This window comes from Clarias gariepinus, chromosome 4, assembly GCF_024256425.1.
Source record: "Clarias gariepinus isolate MV-2021 ecotype Netherlands chromosome 4, CGAR_prim_01v2, whole genome shotgun sequence".
NCBI lineage: Eukaryota > Metazoa > Chordata > Actinopteri > Siluriformes > Clariidae > Clarias > Clarias gariepinus.
The window spans coordinates 16,073,319-16,094,130 of NC_071103.1; the positions used below are offsets into that span (position 1 = coordinate 16,073,319).

Genomic DNA, 20,812 nt, shown 5'->3' on the forward strand with positions numbered 1-20,812 from the left:
TTGTTTATTCTGTAATTATACATTAACAAAAGCACTCATTTGAAAAACCCTTTAATGGAGCTCTTACTGCAGTTAACCAGAACTAATGTGTACTGTATCGCTCCACTGTTCTAACATGGCTTAAAACCACATAAGAACAGTGTATGGGGTAGGACATTATCCATTGTCTTTTCTATCTTTGCTCTTTTACTGTTGCAATGGAAAAGAGGAACACATATTCAGACATGTTTGTTATTTATCATGCTTCCAGTGCATACTGTATGTCCACATCAAATGTACACAGATAATGTCTTTTGACTTTGTACTGTCTTTTGACTTTGTACTGTTATATAAATATAACAAAAAAATGTATCCATAAGCATAAAGAAAGATTAGCATCAAATGTAAAACTGATAGCAATTTCTTTAGAATAGAAGAATATTCAATTATTTGTCACATGAACTTTACAGCACAGTAAAATGTCTTCTTCGCATATCCCAATTAGGAAACTGGGGTCAGAGCGCAGGGTCAGCCAGCTTACAGAGCCCCTGGAGCAGATAGGGTTAAGGGCCAGTAACCCACAGCCTTAACCGACTGAACCACCACTGCACCATTTATTTGTGTCATGTCAGCTCAAGTCCAGTTGACATGATTCTACTTTAAGATACTTAATAAATGTTATCTTATTTTCACTTTATAAGCAATAAACACAAGCAGGGACGTTGAATATCAGCACAGCACCAGGCATACAGCTAAAATAAAACATAAAGCTTTTCGTTAGCCAAGCAAATCTCCTGACTTGAATCCCATTGAAATTGCATGGAGGATTTTACGAATGCGAGACCAGCAAAGGGACCCTTATAACCCTGGGGAATTGAAGACAACGTAGCACGAGAAATTATCCAAAATTGAGCTTCAATGCTGTTAAAAAAAAGCTAATTACTTTTTACCGTGGATGCCTGTAAGCTGTAATTGCCAACAACAGCTTTGCGACGCCGTATTGATGGAAATTTGTGGTGTCTGAATACTTCTTTTTTATTTTTAAATCATATAATTTATGACAATGTTTATCATAAAATGCATCCTTATGAGATCTTTTACGAGATCAGTCATGACTATGAACACATATGAATACATAAAATACATTTATGGGGTCATATTTCCAAGTACAAAGTAAAAATATATTTGTCATTTATCAAGCTAGAAGCTAATGCTAACTAAAATAGTTCCTTGTACTCGAGTGTGTATGTTGATAAGTGAAAAGTATATAAACGGCTGTAAGCATAAAATGATCAGTAAACTGTAAAAGAAAAGAAAAAGGAGAAAGCTATTTTGCTACAAGTGAATGACTAGTTTTGCTTTTCTGAATGTATAGTTCTGTGTTCTCTCATGTCATATAATATAAATATATAAATATAGGGGGAAGAAAATTTGGAGAGGGGGAGGTATGCTCTGGAAAGCAAAGAAATGAAGGTTAGCCGCAGTAAGACGAAGTACATGTGTATGAATGAGAGAAACCCAAGAGGAACGGTGAGGATACAGGGAGCAGGATTTTAAGTACTTAGGGTCAACGGTCCAGAGCAACGGAGAGTGTGGAAAGGAGGTGAAGAGGCGGGTTCAGACAGGTTGGAATAGGTGGAGAAAAGTGTCAGGTGTGTTGTGCGATAAAAGAGTATCAGCGAGAATAAAAGGAAAGGTGTACAGGACAGTGGTGAGACCAGCAATGCTCTATGGCTTAGAGACAGTGGCACTGAAGAAAAGACAGGAGGCAGAGCTAGAGGTAGCAGAGTTGAAGATGTTGAGGTTCTCCTTGGGAGTGACAAGGCTAGATAGGATCAAGAATGAGTTCATCAGAGTTTTGAAGATAAAGTCAGAGAGGCCAGATTGAGGTGGTTTGGTCATGTTCAGAGGAGAGATGGTAAATTTTATCGGTAGAAGGATGCTGAGGTTTGAGCTGCCAGGCAGGAGGTCTAGAGGAAGACCAAAGAGGAGATTTATGGATGCAGTGAGAGAGGACATGAAGTTAGTTGGTGTGAGAGAAGAGGATGCAGAGGATAGGGTTAGGTGGAGGCAGATGATTCGCTATGGCGACCCCTAAAAGGGAGCAGGCAAAAGACAAAGAAAGAAGATGAAATGACTTAAGTTAATAAATATCACTGTTCTTGCGTAAATGCTCCAAATAACTAATTATAAAATAAATCTGTTTGAACTCAGCTTGATAAATGAGACACACTGGTACTGTAAATGAGAGCATGTACAGTCATTAGTGAATGTACAGTATATACCGCATTTGGGTGCACATATCTATTCCTTTATCTCAATAAAAATATATCTTTGTGCACATCTGTTTGCTGGTGTGTTTGTGTGAGCACATACCTCAATGCGAGTGTAAAAGTTCCAGGTTGCCGCTGGCTCTCTCTGATAAGGTAAGCCCCCTCGGCGCCACCCAGAAGCTCATCCGCCTGCTCTCTAGAAATAAGCCCATGGAACCTGCACCAAAAATCATCAAGCCCAACACATTCACATTTCCTTACATATACACACACACACACACACACATATGGTCAATTGCTAACACACACTTGTTACAAACTAATTTGAGTCAAAAGCATTTTTAAGGCCACTATCCTTGTACAGATATATGAAACATTTGAATTGACTGACTGATTGACATGTGATGTAGATGTGGGAGTCGCTCAAAATTTACCATACAAACACTATTTATAAACCACAATAAACGTCTTTCCTCAGCCAAATTCCAACAACTTCTATCTCTTGTTCCACAATTATTCCCAACTCATGGGAAAGCACTGACTTGTACCATGATGAGCGATCTTAATCTGAATTGCTGATTAAATTGAACTTTCCCATTGTAACAGTACCATTGTCTCAGTGCATATCACTGAACCTTAATTCACATGAACTATGGTGGTGAAACGATAGAGGTCACTGACGTTACACAATGGGACAATATACGAAACACACATTTGTGTTTATTCTGGGTTAGTGCATCATTAAACTAGACTGGACCTCAAAAATAAATACTGAGACGAGCCACAAAAGTTCTGGAAGCACAATGGAGTCATGGAGTAGTATCATGGCATGGGCTTGCTTCTTCTGGAACAGGCTCGCTAATCTTTATTGACAACAAAACAACTTTAAAAAAAAAAAGCTGTGGTACAAACTTGTAAAAGCACCAGGAAAGAAGAATGCAACGGTTTGGTGATGTCAGTGGGCCAATGGCTTGATGCAGTTACTGAACGCAAGATCAAGTGTCATTAACTTTAATTTATTAAAACTACATATTTAAAATAAAAACTGTGTGGTGCAGCTACAGTTTACACAGTAATCACATTGCTGTACACTGAAACCTTATACATATACAGTAGCTGCAATATACAGCAGAGACTGGAAGTGTCTGAACTGACTGAATTTCTAAAAAGTTTATGCAAATGTCAAAATGAAGCAGATGTGGCATGCAGCAGAACAATGGGGGTTGTGTTTTTATGCAGTCGTTTCTTCTGTTTTCAAAGAGCCAGAATTTATTGTATCTTTAATGCAGTCTTGAGCAATAGATCTCCAGGCTTATTGAAGGACATTTTTGTCCCTCATTATTATTAGTTTTTGGCTCTCATTTTCAGGCCGGTCCCTGTCCCTGACCACTTTTAGAGTAATGTATTTAGTGTCTTGAATTATATAACATAAAATACTTATACATAAAACATATACAGTATATACAAAGAAAGAGGGAGAGCTCTGGAAAAAAATAAGAGACCTCTGCAAAATAATCAGTTTCTTATGTTTTTATGTATTGGTAAAATAAACAGTTTTGTTTCATTTTGGAAATTTTGAACTGCTGACAATATATATCATCCAGAGATCGCGAGTTCGATCCCTGGGTGATGATGTGACCTTTCGCAGCCGGAGGTCTAGAGAGAGCTGATTGGCTGAGCTCTCTCAGAGGGGAGGGACTGAGAGGTATTTAGTGCTCCCACATTAATCATGGTTCTACAGCCAATCAGGGGCGTCTGTAAAGAAAGGAGCAGATAGTGCTGTCCTCCGAGTGTGTTACACTCCAATGGTGCGTGCGCGAGCAGTTCGAAAAAATGCGGTCGGCTGGCGTCACGTGGTTCAGAGGAAACACGTGATAGTCTTCGGCCCTCGCTACTGGGTGGTAGTAGTAGCTTAATGTGGGAGCCCCCTAGTGACGAGGAGGAATTGGACATGACTAAAAATTTTGGGAGAAAATCGGAAAAATAATAATAATAATAATAGGTCACGCAGTATTTGCAGAGTTCAAATAAAACAAAATACAAATAATTTTTTAAAACAAATTGTGGTAATGCTTTAGCTAAAAAACATTAAGAAATAAGTGTTTGGTGAAATAAACCAGATTTGCAATTACAGCTTTCATGCTTTTGGCATGCTGTTTAACAGTTTAAAAAAAAAAAAAATAAAAAAAAAAAATATATATATATATATATATATATATATATATATATATATATATATATATTATTACAGTATTTGGTCCAAAACTAATTTATTTATGATCAAAAACGTCCACCAGAATCTAATAATATTAAAATAATTGTTCATCAGCCGCGGCTCCATATCCTCTTATTCATTTTTCCTCATATTAACACCCACACATTCAGACTTGTGCAAGACATCGAATTCCACTTATAGCAAATGAGTCTCACCCGCCCTCAACATGTCAGACTGAAAAAGAGATATGCAAAGTAAATATAATAAAATGACAGACTCACTCTCTGCCATAGTACTTGGGCCTGCTCTTGAGCTGGAAAATAAACCAAAAGAAAAACAAAAGAGAATAACTGAACTGGTGAAGACAAACAGGTTTATGTGTCCCAGTATACACTCTCCTTAATCTTATCTTACACAGGCAAGTCTATACAAATCCAGTTTATGCTCAGTAACCGCTTCGTATTGTAAGGTTTATAGGCTATAATACAGGTAGGATTTTACAGAGAAGTGATTTATGAACATCACTATGCAGCATAAGGAAACATAAAGTATAACAGCGGGCATCTTTACTGACCTCCTGTGGACATGTTATTCTCTTCGGCCTGAGCGCCTCCTGCTGCAGCTGGTACACTATCACACACACACACACACACACACACACACACTTTTATGCAACTGTAAGACTTGGTTATTGGACAATGTTGTTATCCTAAAAATGTCAGTTAAGGGCTGTTACAGCGTGATAAACAGTTCTAATATCTTATTGGGCCTTAATAATATGATTTAATGTTATGATCTTATCATCTTTACACAATATTATATTGCCACAATATACGGTGATGTTTATTCCATTAATAATAACCCCAGACGTGACAACCTTTTGCCTCTGCACTTTAACATCCAAGGATGCATGTATGCAACATAGCTTAAAAGCATCTGAAAAGATCAAACATTTATTCCCAAATCAATGGAAGATTAAACAATCAAAATACTAATCTATGTAGCTATACACATAATAAAACTGTAAAAAAAATAAATAAAATTGAAATGTTTTTTGGAATTTTTGTCTTGTTTGTGCACGATTCACATAGAAACTAGTAAAAAAAAATTAAATGGGGAATTTGGTCGAGCTTGAGATTACATATAAGCTTTGTTTCATCACAATCAGCCCGCAGGAAGAGAAGATATACTACTTTGGGATTTAAATAAAAAACAGTATGTAAAAAAGTTGAGCTTGAAATAAACCATTAGTTCATCCTAAAATTTAACAGAATGGTGTTTTCGTTTTTTTTAAAAGCACACTTATGAGTGCAATTAAATTCCATGTAAACGAAGTTGCGGGCAAATCTAGTCTGGAATAATTTGTGCGGATGTTTTGAACTCGGAGGACTTTTGAACTTTGAAGCTGAGAAAAGAGGCCATTGCCCAAGCATTGGGTATAGCCAATACAACAATTTGAAATGTCCTGAAAAAGAAAGAAACCACTGACGAGACATTAAAAAAGTCAGCGAACAAAACCAACATCACTTGATGACAGAAACACAAGATTCAAACCAATCATCAAGCCAGACTGGACCTCACAAGGAAATGCTGAGATGAGCCCAAAGGTTCTGAAGCACAATGGAGGTCGTGTTATGGCTCGGGCTTGCATGGCTGCGTCTGGAACTGGCTCACTTTACTGATGATGTAGCTCATAATGGTAGAACGAGAATAAATTCAGATGTCTATAGAGACGTTCTGTCTGCCAGTTTACAGGGAAATGCATCCAATCTAATTGGGAAGCAATTAATCGTGCAGCATGACAATGACACACTGAACATACAACAAAGGGCTACATAAGGGGGACAAGTAAAAGGTCAATCATCAACTGTTAACTTAACTGAGCCTGTATTTCACCTCATAAAGAGGACACTGAAGGAGAAACTCCCCCAAAACACAACAACTAAAAAAGTGGTGTGGTACAAAAACAGTTTGGTAACGTCAGTGGTAATCCTCCTGGTACTCTGGTTACCTCGCACAGTCCAAAGACATTCAGATTTAGTTAACTGGCATTTCCAAATCCCTCAGTATTGTGTGTGTGTGTGTGTGTGTGTGTGTGTGTGTGTGTGTGTGTGTGCTTCTGGACTGGATTGGCCAGGCCTCCCATGACCCAGGAAAAGCGGTATAAGGAATGAATGAATGAGTGAGTGTTTAATATTTAAAGTTCAATAATTTACTGTGATTTTCTAAAAGGTTGATTGCAGGCAGGAAAATTAATGTACAAGTCTACAATATAAGGCATACAAATAATGTATGTGTCCTGTCTCCTGCAACCCAGCAATTGTACTGTGCACACTGTCTCACTGGCCACTAACTGCCGTTGTCCTCCTTACTTCTCTTCTTAACCACTAAGTGCTATGTTTAAGCAGGGAACACTGTATGGATTCACAACATCAGAAGTCGGCTGGCCTTTTGCACTCTCTCTCCTTCTAACTCAAAAGACTATAAATCATAACGGATTGTATGAGAGTGATTATTTAGTTGCAGAATGCCCTGAGCCTTGCGCAGCATATTTATTCATTAATCCTCCTCGCTGGGACTCAGAAGTACACCAGCATATGCTTTCGGCACAACGAGGCAAGCAAATGGATATAGATTATGTATGTGCACTTAGGCGTTCACTAAAACTACAATTCACAAAAAAAAAAAAATGAACTGCCGTAAGGGAAAACTGATGGATCTGGGTTTACAATGAGTCGATCACAGAACAAAGCAGATCAGTGTTTCAGGTTGAGAGTTACTGCTTTGCCTCACATGTCTGTTTCTTCTTTTTGACTAATTATAAAATATTTGTTAGCTTAAGTAAGGTTAACACCGGTTAATGGTTACCGCTGCCAACAAAAACGTCTATAGCAATAGATCACACATTATAACATTTCAGGTGTTTCCCATTTGTACGGATTCAGGTTTTTGACTCAGGAGCTGTATGTACAGTATATCTATTATATTTTTTGCTTATTAGGTTTTTAAATTTATATATACTTTTTTCATACCTTTTCATTCTTTTTAATGCATTTAACAATTAAAAACATTAGTTTTTTATTACCTTATTGTACAACACTTAACTCGCACATGTACTGTATAGAAAGAACACTATAGACATAGTTTATTATCATATTATTATTATTATGAAGTAACAGTGACAGATAAGAGCAGCATGACTGGTTGGACTAATCAAGATGTAAAAACAGCAGCAGATGTCCCAAGGCCCTTAAGGGTGATGTGAGATATAAGTGTCCTTGATGACTTTATTGGGAAAACAGGTTCTCCTGGACAGCAGCATGGTCTTTGGGACGTGTGGCAGATTTGCCATGTGGGGAGCAGGAAGACATCCGACTGTGTATTTTTGACAGAAACACTCAGGACCAGCAGCAAATCATGGACAACATGCAGTAATCACGATAGGGTTATGGCAAGACTAGAAATACAGCGATACAGAGATATACACACACTACCATCATGGCCACAAAAGAGGATAGAAGAGTCTGCTATCAGGAATAAGGAGGATGCTTCATAAGTATGACAAATGTATTACCTGTATAGTGATATAGTGACAAAAACCAAAAGACATCGTCGATTAAAAGGCTATTTCACAAATCATATACTAATGTGATAAATAATAAGGTAAATAACCCAGTCTCTATGGTAACAGGTAACCCATAACATTGTTGCCAATTTTACTGTAAATATTTTCCCAGGCTGCTGTAATAAGCTATAAAGTATGGCTAACGTATTATATTAGTTTGAACACAGCAATCACAAACGCAAGTCTCAACAAGAAAAAGAGAGAGTGGTTTAGCATTATTCTGACACTACCAGATGGCAACACACTAAACAGATGCCATTCGCACACCCTCATTTCCCACAATACACCTTATTTGAAGCATGAAGCCTACTGAATTTGATTGGTTTTATTTTTTCGGTCATGAAGGTGTAATAAAAAAAACACACTACTAAAATTCAATATGAAACAATACAGTGTTGTTTTGATGGGATTTATTTTTGACCCCTCTTCAACAAGCACTGCCTGAACATTTTGATTCCTTTTTGAATTGCTAAAAACATTCAACAATAGTATTAGCGTATAAAAAAAAGATACGCCCACTGAGCACTTTATTAGGAACATCTGTACACCTACTCATTCATTCAATTATCTATAGCGGCAGTGCGATGCATGAAATCGTACGGATATGGCCCAGCAGCTTGGGGTAATGCTTACATCAACCAGGGCAATAAATGTGATCCTGGTGATTTTGACCAAGGCATGATTGTTTGTATGACACAGGCTGGTTTAAGGATTTCTACGATTGCTGATCTTGTGGGATTCATACACAACAGTTTCTAGAGTTTATTTAAATTGTTTCAATAAAGAAAAAAAATATCCAATAAGTACAGTAACAGTTGTGTGGGTGGGAAAATGCCTGGCTTGAGCTGGTAGTAACTTAAAAAAACAATCCATAGTGGTAAGCAGAAAAGCATCTCAGAATGCACAATGCATCAAACCTTAAGGTGGATGAGCTACAACAGCAGAAGACCAAGTCAGGTCTCACACCTCTCAGCGATGTAGAGAAAGCTAAGCCTGCAGTGGGCACAGGAACCATAACTGAATAGTTAAACACTGGAATAATATAGCCGGGTCTGATCGATCTTCATTTCTTCTGAGGTACGCAGACGCTATAATCAGAAAATGGCACTAGCAGCATGAATCCATGGGGCCAGGGGCTCAGTGATTAAGGCACTGGACAACGGTTCGAAAGATCCCAGGTTCAAACCCCACAACCACCAAGTTGCCACTGTTGGGCTCTGGAGCAAGGCCCTTAACCCTCAACTGCTCAGAGGTATAATGAGATAAAAAAAAATGTAAGTCGCTCTGGATAAGAGCGTCTGCCAAATGCCTAAATGTAAATCCATGGACCCAACCTGCCTTGTGTCAACAGTCCAGACTGGTGGAGGTGGTGTAATAGTGTGGGGAACTTTTTCTATTTGAGTACTTCTCAGACGAATTTTACGAACATGTCCTCGCCTTCTTCTTGTCTTGTCTTCCTGGTGATGTTACCGCCAGTTGGCATCCATTATGCTCATTACTGTCACCTTCTTGTCTTGATCTCCCTCATCTTCCTTTTAGTTTAAATCATCTTTTCTAGTTCTGTCACCCTTAAGAACCCCATCAGACACTTTATTCCTTGTCCATTTTTCTTAATTTTTTTTAAATACTTTTCACAGTGTACTCAACCTTTCCGAAAAAGCTCTCTGAACTTTTTCAATGTCTGAACATTCTCAGTGGCCTTCCAAGTCAACGGATCCAAATCCATTCTACATCTACTGTAGAACACCGTTTGGGAGTGGTAGAATGGGAGAGTAATAGCACCAAATGCATTTAGGAAAATATGTCAACATTGACCACAATCTTAAAGGAATGTTTCGAACAGCTTGTGGAATCCTTGTTATTAAGAAATGAGGTTGTTTGGAGAGAAAAAGAAGGTTCAACCCAGTATTACTATTAGTGTTCCTAATAAATGCTCTGTAGGTGTATATAATAATAATATAACTGAAGTATGACAGCACGATCCGTTCACATTTAAACAATGAAACAATATTTGTGCAGCTGGATGCAACAGTTGTCAGAAACGTGGCTTTCACTAGTGAGATTTACAAGCAACGTTTCTGAAGCACTGGACTTCTTACTACTCTACTCTTAGCTATTTGTACTCATGCAGCTCTCTATAGCCCTGTGGTGATTTTTATCCCAGACTGAATCAATGAGGAAAAGGTGAATACAGGAGAAAGTGTGCTATGCGTGCATGTGCTGCACACGCTCATGCCTAGTTTTAGAGATCCACACAAAAAGGTGACGTCAGCACAGATGCATGGATGTCTGGTATTAGTGCTGGCGATTCCACATGCTTTGATCTGCTTCTCACTAGCTATCAGTACTGTAGATTCAGGGATGTCAAAGAGCTCTCAAACACCAGACCTTACAGATTTGGCGCCGGCTGAAAGCAGTCCTGTTTTTCTTCAGATAGTATTCTACAAGGGTTATGTTTTAACACCTCCGCTTGTGAAATGCTTGGGGAAAGTGTGTTTTGTTTAAATCCCTGTAGCCTCTCCTCATTCGAGATAATAAGAAAGCTACTTTTTTTAGACGTGTACGGGCGATTAAGTTGACATTTTTAAACCATCTAATGTACTGTACAGTAAAGGTTTGGTGGCTTGGAGTACCAGGAGACCATGGGCACAAGGCTGGATACACCCTGGACAGTGTGCCAATCCATCGCAGGGCACACACAGACTTACATGTCCAAACACTAGGAGAAATTTGGCCTAATCTGCAAGTTTTTGGACTGTGGGAGGAAATCAGAGTACCCGGAGGAAACCCACCAAGCATGGGGAGAACATGCAAACAAACCCGAGATGGGAATCGAACCCTCTTCCCTGGCAGTATGAGGCCACAGTGCTAACCGCTGTGCCACCGTGCCAGCTTGTCATGCAATATAAACAGTATTTTACAATACCTTACTTTATTTAAATATGAATAAAATCGAAAGCCTACAGTAAATTGTTACAATCCTACTACTGATCTAGTTAGTGTAGTAATATTGCACTTATCATTCACTACCAGGAGAACCATCTCGAGAAGTACTGTAAGAAGCTTTTTTTTCAAACTAAAACAGTAGGTCTCTATAGAAACTTAGCGATATAGGTGTTGTGTCATGTTGTATACACCTTGCATCTGTGCATGTGTGTGGATTTGAGCTTAACAGCTTATGTACTTGAGAGACAAAATGAACAAGTACTCAAATTCCTGGGGTGGGGGTGAGATTTTGCAAAAAAATCTGCAGCCGTTTCGGACTTACAGTAGGATTTCCATATCGGTGGCTGGTAGTCCTCAGGATCTGGAAAACATGGAAAGAGAAAAAAAGACAAGTCAATGTGGTTGTACGTCAAAATCCAAGTCTATATACTGTAAGTGGACGTTGAAATAGAGCTCCATCACTATCTCATTTCCACTTCATCATGTCACTGGCATATTTAGTGTCAGTCCAGAGATAGGGAGTGTGTTTCAAGGTTATTACATTGTTTCATTAGCGTGAGTTACTCCGCTGCTCAAGCAACCGACTGCTCAGGCAGGCACACGTCTCCACCAAACCCATCTCCAGTCCCTTAGGGAGCACCACAGTTTAATGCTGAATCTATTTAGTCCTCTTACTCAAGGAGAATCAATATACACACATGCAGTCGCCCACACACTCGCAGTGAAACCCACCAAACTCTCCATCACTTGCCTATACTAATACATATAATCCTTAATGATGTCATGAACGTGCATGTGCAAAGGGCAGTGCAAAACAAATTAGCAGAGCAGCTGACAATGCTAAATAAATCCAATCAATTCACACACAAGTAGGAGTTGGATAATTATGTGCATATTAAAGTGGGTTTATAAAAAAATGGGGTTTATACAAGGCTTTAGATGGGGTTTGCGATGAATCTAAAGACAACCAGTTTTAATGCAATACGAATCCTTGTAGAGCATAAATCTAGACTGGAGGATATCCTGGGAACCAAGAACTCAGGATACACCCTGGATAGGATCCCAACTAATTGAGAGGCACAAGCACCCACACTCACACACCCAATCATCCACCAATCAGTCTACACCACATCTCGTTGGACAGTGAAAGGAAACCCGACTGCCTGCCAGAAACCTACCAAGCAAACTTGGAGAACATGCAAACTTGGAGCGGAGACAAGATTCAGAATCCTAATCAGGAAGTGGAAGGCGATAGTGCTGACCTATAAGTCACGTCCAGCCAGATTATAAATCTGTACAATTAAATTGGAGAAATACATCATTCAGGTTTCACTAAGCTCAGTTTCTCTGAGCTTAGACAGTCTTTTCAAGTTGTAATGAAAAAATACATTTGAATTCAAATCCCATTTGTCACATACTGTACACAACCATATACAGTACAGTATGATATGCAGTGAAACGCTGCCCATGACCGAAAAAGAAACATTTAACTACTAAGAAATAAAACACACTAGAGGATACAATTAAACTTAAAACAGAACATTTCAATAAAAGTAAATATTCTTATTTTACTTTTCAAAAATTATTCATATTTAGGCTAGAAATTTACAATATTCACAAAAACAGATATAAATCTTTTTTACCAATTGCTGTCTAACATATCCCACCCACTTCCAGGTGAGAAGGAGCAAATTTTAAAGGCTAGACGACTGGGTCAGAGCAACTCCAAAACTGCAGTTCTTGTGGGATGTTACCAGTCGAACTGGACCGACCAAAAGTGGTCCAAGTAAGGAAAACCGGTGAACCAATGACAGGGTCATGGGTGGTCAAGACTCACATGCACAAGGGAGTAAAAGCGAAACCTGATCCAATAGAAAAGCTGTAGCTCAAACTGCTGAAAAGGTTAATGTTGCTCTTATAGAACGATGTCAGAACACACAGTGCATCAATGTTCTGGTGGCAAAGGGTGGGGTCTAATCAATACTAGATGGGTGGTCATTATGTTATGGATGATATATAAGGAATTTAATGTCTTTCATCAAGAGATCAGTACTGTGTCCTGAGAAACTCCAGATATTACCACCTGTCATTACTGTCATGCAGTTGTGTACAACAACATGTCACACAGTAATTTAAATCCTTCACACCATGTCTGGTCTTTGAGAGGTTGAGCTACTGTACACATCTTACGACCATAAGGGCAGAATAACACACAGCATTAATACCCTCATTTTTGCATGGAAATTTACAGGAAAAATGTATTTAAATACAAAGAGGTATTATATTGAAGAAAAAAATTTAACTTGCAGCAAGACACATTTTTTATTTTTTCATTTTAATCTTTCAAAGTAATTTTTTTCTTGCTTCATGAGGATATAGAAGACTTTATCTTCTTAAGAAAGACATAAAAGACATTGCAAGGTGAAATGGTAAAAGATGAATTGACCTTCGCAACTCGTTGGTGGTGCATCATCAGCAACCAGATACATAATGTATTTATTACATGAAATGACATGAATTTCTTGCCCGTGTTTCTTGTACAATGCTGCTGTTTTGTTTGCTTCCTCCACATATTTGTGCTGGTTCCAACAAGAACAAGATCAACTGTAAATAAAAAATGAGGTGTTTTTACACTTGCCCTGAATACCTGCATCCACACCCAGACCAATTCTCTTAATCGCATGTTTAATTTCAAATAAAAGAATTCACTCTGAACCCTGGATTAAGTATACAATTCCATACGTCCCTTCTGCGCAAACAGGTTTGCAACATGGCACTAGGTTCACCCCATTTTGCTTTTTTTGTAATGACTTTCCACTAAGGATGAAGCTTTCTGGCGTGCACAGCATGTCATCATGCAGGAATACCTGGAAATGAGAAGCCATGCTTATATAAGAACATTTTTAGCATCAGCCACAAGGATGAGCTGCATTGCTCCAGGCCTATGAAAGTCTGGTTTTATATCATCAGTGAGGCTTTCTGTCTCCTCGGCTGACCATAACAACCTTTTCCCCACCACTGCAGGACTTGTGACTGGAATCAATGTGACTAGATGAACCAATCATTTTACTCAGCATGCAGCTCGGAGCACTGACAGCTTCCACACCTGATGCAGATTGCACCACAGTGCAGAGGAAGTGAAGCCCAGACCAATGTCTTCAAGAGGACGGGGAATCGGCTCTGGGAACTACTCCTAGGCTCGAGTGCAACTTTCACATTTCATAAAATGAACCAAATTCTCATGGCAAATGAGAAACGAGCAAATTTAATATGGATTAACATATGTCACAATAGGCGGGTCTTTGACACATTTATTGACAAAACACACCAGATACTTTATACGTTACGTTGTGGTGAAAATACCACAACTCATTTCTTCATATTTTACTTCCAAAAAAACAGACCATTTTAGTGTACTAGTGATGCTGAATGCTGAGCGGTTGGAACAGATGAGAGGGGAAAAGAGGTTGCTGCTGACCTGGTAACATAAGACTAGCCATTTTTTAATTCTTAGATCTTTGGGCACTTTGCAGCCTGTTACAGTAAAACATCTGTTCCAATTTCTTTAATTGAATTTCATATAAAATCTTGATCCAACAATGTGTGGATTAAGACTTAAGCACATGACTGTTGTAAAGCACATACATTTACTGTAGGTGGATTTAGAATGGGGTAAATGCCATTGCTGGAGTAGCCTAAACCTCCACTAATATGCACTTTAACTTGTTACTTAACCATGCAACCTCCACTCCTTGTCCTTGACAATTTTTTTTAATACCTTCAGAAGTTATTGCAAGTGATCATAAAATGAGTCAAATATTTTCAAACAGAATTTCTTCATTTGCCCCCGAAACCTTTCAAATGATTATCTGTTCAATGTAAATCACAGTCATTAATCTAAGCCTGATTGTCTAAAGCAAATTGAAATGGTTAATGAGCTTCATTAGATAAAATCACCACAGTTGCATTTGTTAGGTTTTGTTTATTCTCGTAAGCAGGACCTCTAGAGAGTCTGGTGTGTTTTGTCAATAAATGTGGCAAAGACCCGCCTGTTGTCGCAGGAAGATCCCATTAAACTGACAACTTTCCTGATAACCAGGCACAAAGCTTTCCCCGTGGCCCGTCGGCAAACATGCAAGATTATCTTGTTTATTCAGCAGCGAGTCCATTACACAAAACTCTCGAGATGTAAGTCCAAAAATCTCACACACCTGCAAATACACAGAACTGCAGGAAAAAAAATCATTCAGCCTTCAGGATTCTGTCGCTGGTGCCAAAAAAGTGTTTCTAGTGGGTGGTGGAACTGAAGCAGCGAGTTAAACGGGAACTTTGTCAGAATCCCAGACTAAGTTAAATCTGCTTTGTGAAACAGCCTCCTGATGTTCGGTGCTTGTGCTCCGGTCTCTGTGGATTCATGTCTTATTTCAGGCTGGGTGTCTTAGGCTCTGTCAGCACTTTCATCCTGCAGCCAGTCAGCACTTTTCTACTGTATTCCCTTCACAATCAAACACGGAGAAGATATACAATTACCTCCCTCCCACACACACACACACACACACACACACACACACACACAAGACATTCAAAGTTTAACCAGAAGCACACTGTCTTATCCAAAATCAACCAACCACACACACGCACACGCTACACATCATGCCAACACCTTCAAGCATCAAAATGCTTTCTGAATGAAAAGTCGGCATACGGCAGACTGTTTCTGCCAGACAGAGCTTTTTATCACGTTAATGATTAGCTTTTCCAGGAGCTGGGAAACAGTGCATTCCTTATGCGTGAAAGATCTTCCCAAACACGTCACCTCTGGTCGGGGAGAGTGAGACAAAAGAAAAATGCTTACGGCACCACGCTAACCACATGGCTCTGTCTTGTCAAATGCGCAGACGTTCAGACAGCTCTACATTAGGATTCACATATGGTTTGTGGGATTTGAGTTTGAAACATCTGCTATGCAATGCTTTTAGTCAGTAGTTATTGCCTCATTAATGATGCAGATTTGACCCCAGGTTAGCAATTATGAACAATCACTGAAAAAGCCTGTGTTTTTTAAGAGACACTGCATTTTTTTGCATAGCATTTACATCTCAGTACTGTACGTCAACACTCCAAGCAACAATATGCAAATAACATTTATATGGGTTAAAGCGGGTAATATTAAATCTACAAGGGGTGTTTGAGGCAAACCGGTACTTTTGATTGTGCAGAATACAACAGAGTAAAACTACATTTATTTCTCTCTATAATCCCCTGCTTCACTATTGCACTTATACCAGCACATTACTAGAGCTGGAATACCAGCAATGCAGAAAGTTTTTTTCAGTACACCAGAGCCACAATCGGCATGCCTGCTTCATGTCTGAAACCCTGGCCTCCCAGGAATTCCTTTAATGCCATAATATGTGGAAATCTCAAGGTCAAAAATCTCGGCTCAAGGTCAGGACTATACTTGCCAGGACCTGGCGGTAACTCTCAGACAAGTTCCTGTAATGTGCAAGTGGTGTTGTTGAATAATTGTTAGCACTGTTGCCACAGACAGATGCGTCTCTTCTGCAAGCTGGAGACAAGGTGTTCGACAGCACGACAAAACGAGGATCATTTATTTCACTCGTTAAATGTTTACAAGAACAGCGACCTCGGCCAGGATCATCATTCACGGACGCTCTGCCTTCTTTAAATGCATGTAAAGACTCTTCTTTAAAAAGAGTCTCATTACCGTACTGTGCTTCTGCAAATGTAAATAGGTTTTTACACCCATCATGAAAAATGTCATTACCCCCACATATACACAAAGTATATTGATGGCTATATATAGTGAGTGTGTGTGTGTGCGCCCTGCGATGGACTGGCACCCTGTCCAGGATGTACCCAGCCTCGTGCCCTAAGTCTCCTGGGATAGGCTCCAGGTCCCCGCGACTCTGAATACAAGATAAAGCGATATAGAAGATGAGTGAGTGAGTGAGTGAGTAGATTAAGAAAGGCTGCTGTGCCAGTATATATGTGGACTGTGGAAATCTGAAAGGTGGAGTATTTATCCTGATTTACAGTATGCATATGCATCAAGTCGAAGCCGTTCCCTACAGCGTAGCCTGATGTGAACCTCCACAGAATTGTAACTATACGCCATGGTAACTTACACCACAACAACTGTGATTGGTCCATCTGGTAGCAAGACATTTCTGCCTTCTTCTACCCTTCCATTTTTAATAAAGTTGAATGTTGTCCTGACGATCTCCTTTGACGTCTTATTTCTTTTCTGTTTTTTAGTAAAATTAGCAGTTAATTTATAAAGGTCATATGGGTGAAATAAATAGAGCCTGGCGTGTTTGGAACCCGCAGCTGTCACTCAAATCAACCACGCCCCTAATTATGCATAATATTATGGCATTTATACGGTTAAATAAAAATTCAGCCACTGTACAGTTGTCATGAATAATAAATTTAGCTATTTAAACCCAAACTGTTTATTGTAACAGAGTGTAAGCATGTCCCTGGTGGACAGTTGAAGAACTGCAGGTTTTGCCACTTTTGCATTGACTTCATTTTTCGGTTTCAGAGTTTTGCCCCTCTGTTGGCTGCCCACTGAATCTGCTAGTTCTGAAAATGAATAACTAGTTCATATCTATGCTTTGTAATAAAGGTTATGCAAAGCTTTGGTGAAATTCCTAGGAATGGTTTGGGAGGAGCTGCAGATAAAACAAAACTGTGATGACAGATGACGGTCCCGCGAATTTATATCTACTTAAATGCTCAAAATGACATAAAAAGAGTGTATACTCAACACAAACATTGATCCATCATCAGCTTGACATGTTTTTTGTGTTAAGTCAACAATTTTGGATAAATTAAGCCAACAGAGCTCAATGTATTTAAATTTACCAAGCAAAATATTTTGGGGGAATCTAGGAATTAGAATAGTTGACTAGTCTAACAACAAAGCCGCTTTATACATATAACGTTTACATGGCTTACAGAGCAGAGATGAGCCTGGTTAGTGCTTGGCAACACCAGGTGCTGTAGTGGGAGGGACAGTGGCTCATCTGTTAGCACTGTTGCCTCACAGCTCCAGGTCCAGGGGTTTAAATCTCACTCCATTCTTCCTGAGCTTGGTGGGTTTTCTCCATGTAGTCTGTTTTCCTCCACAGTTCAAAGTCATGCACTCCTTTGTGTTTCCAAATTAGCCAACCACCTCTTTTCGAATTAGGACACCCCGGCATAGAATACAGTACTGTGCAAAAGTCTTAGGCACCTTATGATTTTTAGTACAAACTTTGGTATAGATCTTTTTTATTGTAGCATTTTATTATTGAGTCAGTACCAAAACTTTTTTGATTTCAAACATAAGTTTGCTTTCCTTAGCATTAAAAGTTAAGGAAAAAAAATATTTGTGTGGCAGAAAAGTCATGTAAGCCTCCACCTTTAAAACAATAAATAAATAAATAGCCGCTGATGGGGTTTGCATGCAAAAAAAAAAGCAGGTACACGAGTCAAAGAGTTGTTGTTCACTGGGCTGTTTGAAGTCATCACTGCTCTACCACATTTATTTGCATGTGACTAAGATCTTTGAACAGTACCGTAAATGTGTGAGATCACTCATATCTGGCTAGTGCAGAGATGTTCAAATCCAGTTCTAGAGGACCAGTGCTCAGCGCAGTCTGTAATGCACCAGCACTTTACCACACCAGCAGAACATACAGTAGCAAGTAACCGATTAGAGTATCCCAAAACTGTGATGGACTGGAATTATTACACAGCTCTGGACTAGTGTCATCTTAGTCTATCAATTCAAATTCAAATTCAAATTTTATTTGTCACATACACAAACATACACAGTACGAAATGTAGTGAAATGCATTATACGACTGCCATTGACCCTAGAAGAGAATTAAAGTTTACAAACAAGAAATAAATATGAATAAAAGAAATACGATAGAAATTAAATAAAAAAATTAAATTAAACTAGGAAAAATAGAACTAAAAATAAAAATAGAAATGTGCTAGGAAAAAAAGAACTAAAAATAAAAATAGAAATATGATGTACAAAAATAGAAATCTACTGTACAAATTGAAATATACTGTGCTGTGTGTGCAAATATGCATAGAACAAAGTGTCTTTGTGCAGAGGTTATTAAAGTGTCTTTGTGCACTGGTCCAGGATGTAAACGTAAAACTGTAAAATGTAGTGTAGTTGTGAAGGTAGGTGTGCAAAGTTATTAAAGTGTCTTTGTGCAATGGTCCAGAATGTAAACGTACGACATGTAGTGTATATATGAAGGAAGGTGAGCGTGTAATTGTCCATAGTGTTCATGGATGTAGGAAGATTGATAGATTTGATCAATTATGAAAAGATGAAAAGATTGTTAGTTCTGCATAGTGGTGTGGTTGTGGTTGAGAGACCTTATCGCCTGCGGGAAGAAGCTCCTCCTCAGTCTCTCTGTGTTGGCCTTCAAGGAGCGGAATCGCTTCCCAGACCGCAACAGAGTAAACAGTCCGTTATTGGGGTGGCTGAGGTCCTTCACGATCTTCCTGGCCTTGGTCAAGCACCGCTTGCTGTAGATTGAGTGCAGGTCAGGAAGCTCGATGCGGATGATGCGCTCAGCTGATCGCACCACCCTCTGTATAGCTCGTCTGTCCTGCATGGTGCTGTTCCCGAACCAGGTCGTGATATTTCCCGTCAGGATGCTCTCTATGGTGCAGGAGTAGAAATTCCTGAGCACCTTGGAGGGCAGTCTAAAGTCTCTCAAGCGTCTGAGGTGGTAGAGACGCTGCCGGGCCTTTTTTACCACGGTGTTGATGTGACAGGACCATGCCAGGTCCTGCGTGATGTGAACACCGAGGTATCTGAAGCTGTCCACTCTCTCCACTGGGCTCCTGTTGATGACGGGGGTCTGGTAGTTCCTCACCTGCTTTGTACTAAAGTCCACTATCAGCTCCTTTGTCTTACTGACGTTCAGGAGGAGATTGTTTCTCTGGCACCAGTTCTCCAGATTTCCAACCTCCTCCAGGTAGGCCGTCTCATCGTTGTTTGTGATCAGGCCCACCACAACAGTGTCGTCAGCAAACTTGATGATGGTGGTGGAGCTGGTAGTGGCCACGCAGTCGTGGGTGTACAGAGAGTACAGCAGGGGGCTCAGAACACAACCCTGGGGGGCTCCAGTGCTGAGAGTGAGGGAGGCTGAGACATGTCCGCCCATCCTTACTGCCTGTGGTCTGCCAGTCAGAAAATTGGAGATCCACTGACACATTGATGAGCTGAGTCCCAGGTGCTCCAGCTTGGTGGTAAGTGTGGAGGGAATTATGGTATTAAATGCAGAACTGTAGTCGATGAAGAGCATTTTCACATAATTCCCCCTCCGAGTGTCTAGGTGAGTGAGAGATGTATGGAGGAGATGAGAGATTGCATCGTCCGTGGAACGGTTTGGACGATAAGCGCAGTGTTGTGGGTCTAGTGTGTCTGGTAATGAAGAGATGATGAAGTCTCTGACCAGGCGTTCAAAGCACTTCATCACTACTGAGGTGAGGGCTACAGGGCGATAATCATTGAGGGAAGCAGGATGAGGTTTCTTTGGGACAGGAACAATGATGGACTCTTTGAAGCATGTGGGGATCACCGACTGAGATAAAGAGATGTTGAATATCTCAGTGAACACAGATGCTAGCTGGTCTGCGCAGGCTCTGAGAATGCGGCCTGAGATGCCGTCTGGTCCTGCTGCTTTCCAGGTGTTCACTCTCTTGAAGGCTCTCCTCACGTCATGCTCTGAG

The 20,812-nt window shown here is 39.7% G+C and overlaps 1 protein-coding gene across 1 annotated transcript in view; it reads right to left on the bottom strand.

The window, feature by feature from the left end:
• The window catches only part of chn2 (chimerin 2), a 56,342-nt gene that overhangs the window by 27,438 nt on the left and 8,092 nt on the right, over positions 1 to 20,812 (bottom strand). The window contains exons 2-5 of the mRNA XM_053494638.1: positions 11,361 to 11,399; positions 5,042 to 5,097; positions 4,749 to 4,780; positions 2,356 to 2,469 (exon numbers count right to left, since the gene is read on the bottom strand). Of these exons, the coding sequence (XP_053350613.1) occupies positions 2,356 to 2,469; positions 4,749 to 4,780; positions 5,042 to 5,097; positions 11,361 to 11,399 (241 nt within the window). The remainder of the gene's footprint in view (positions 1 to 2,355; positions 2,470 to 4,748; positions 4,781 to 5,041; positions 5,098 to 11,360; positions 11,400 to 20,812) is intronic.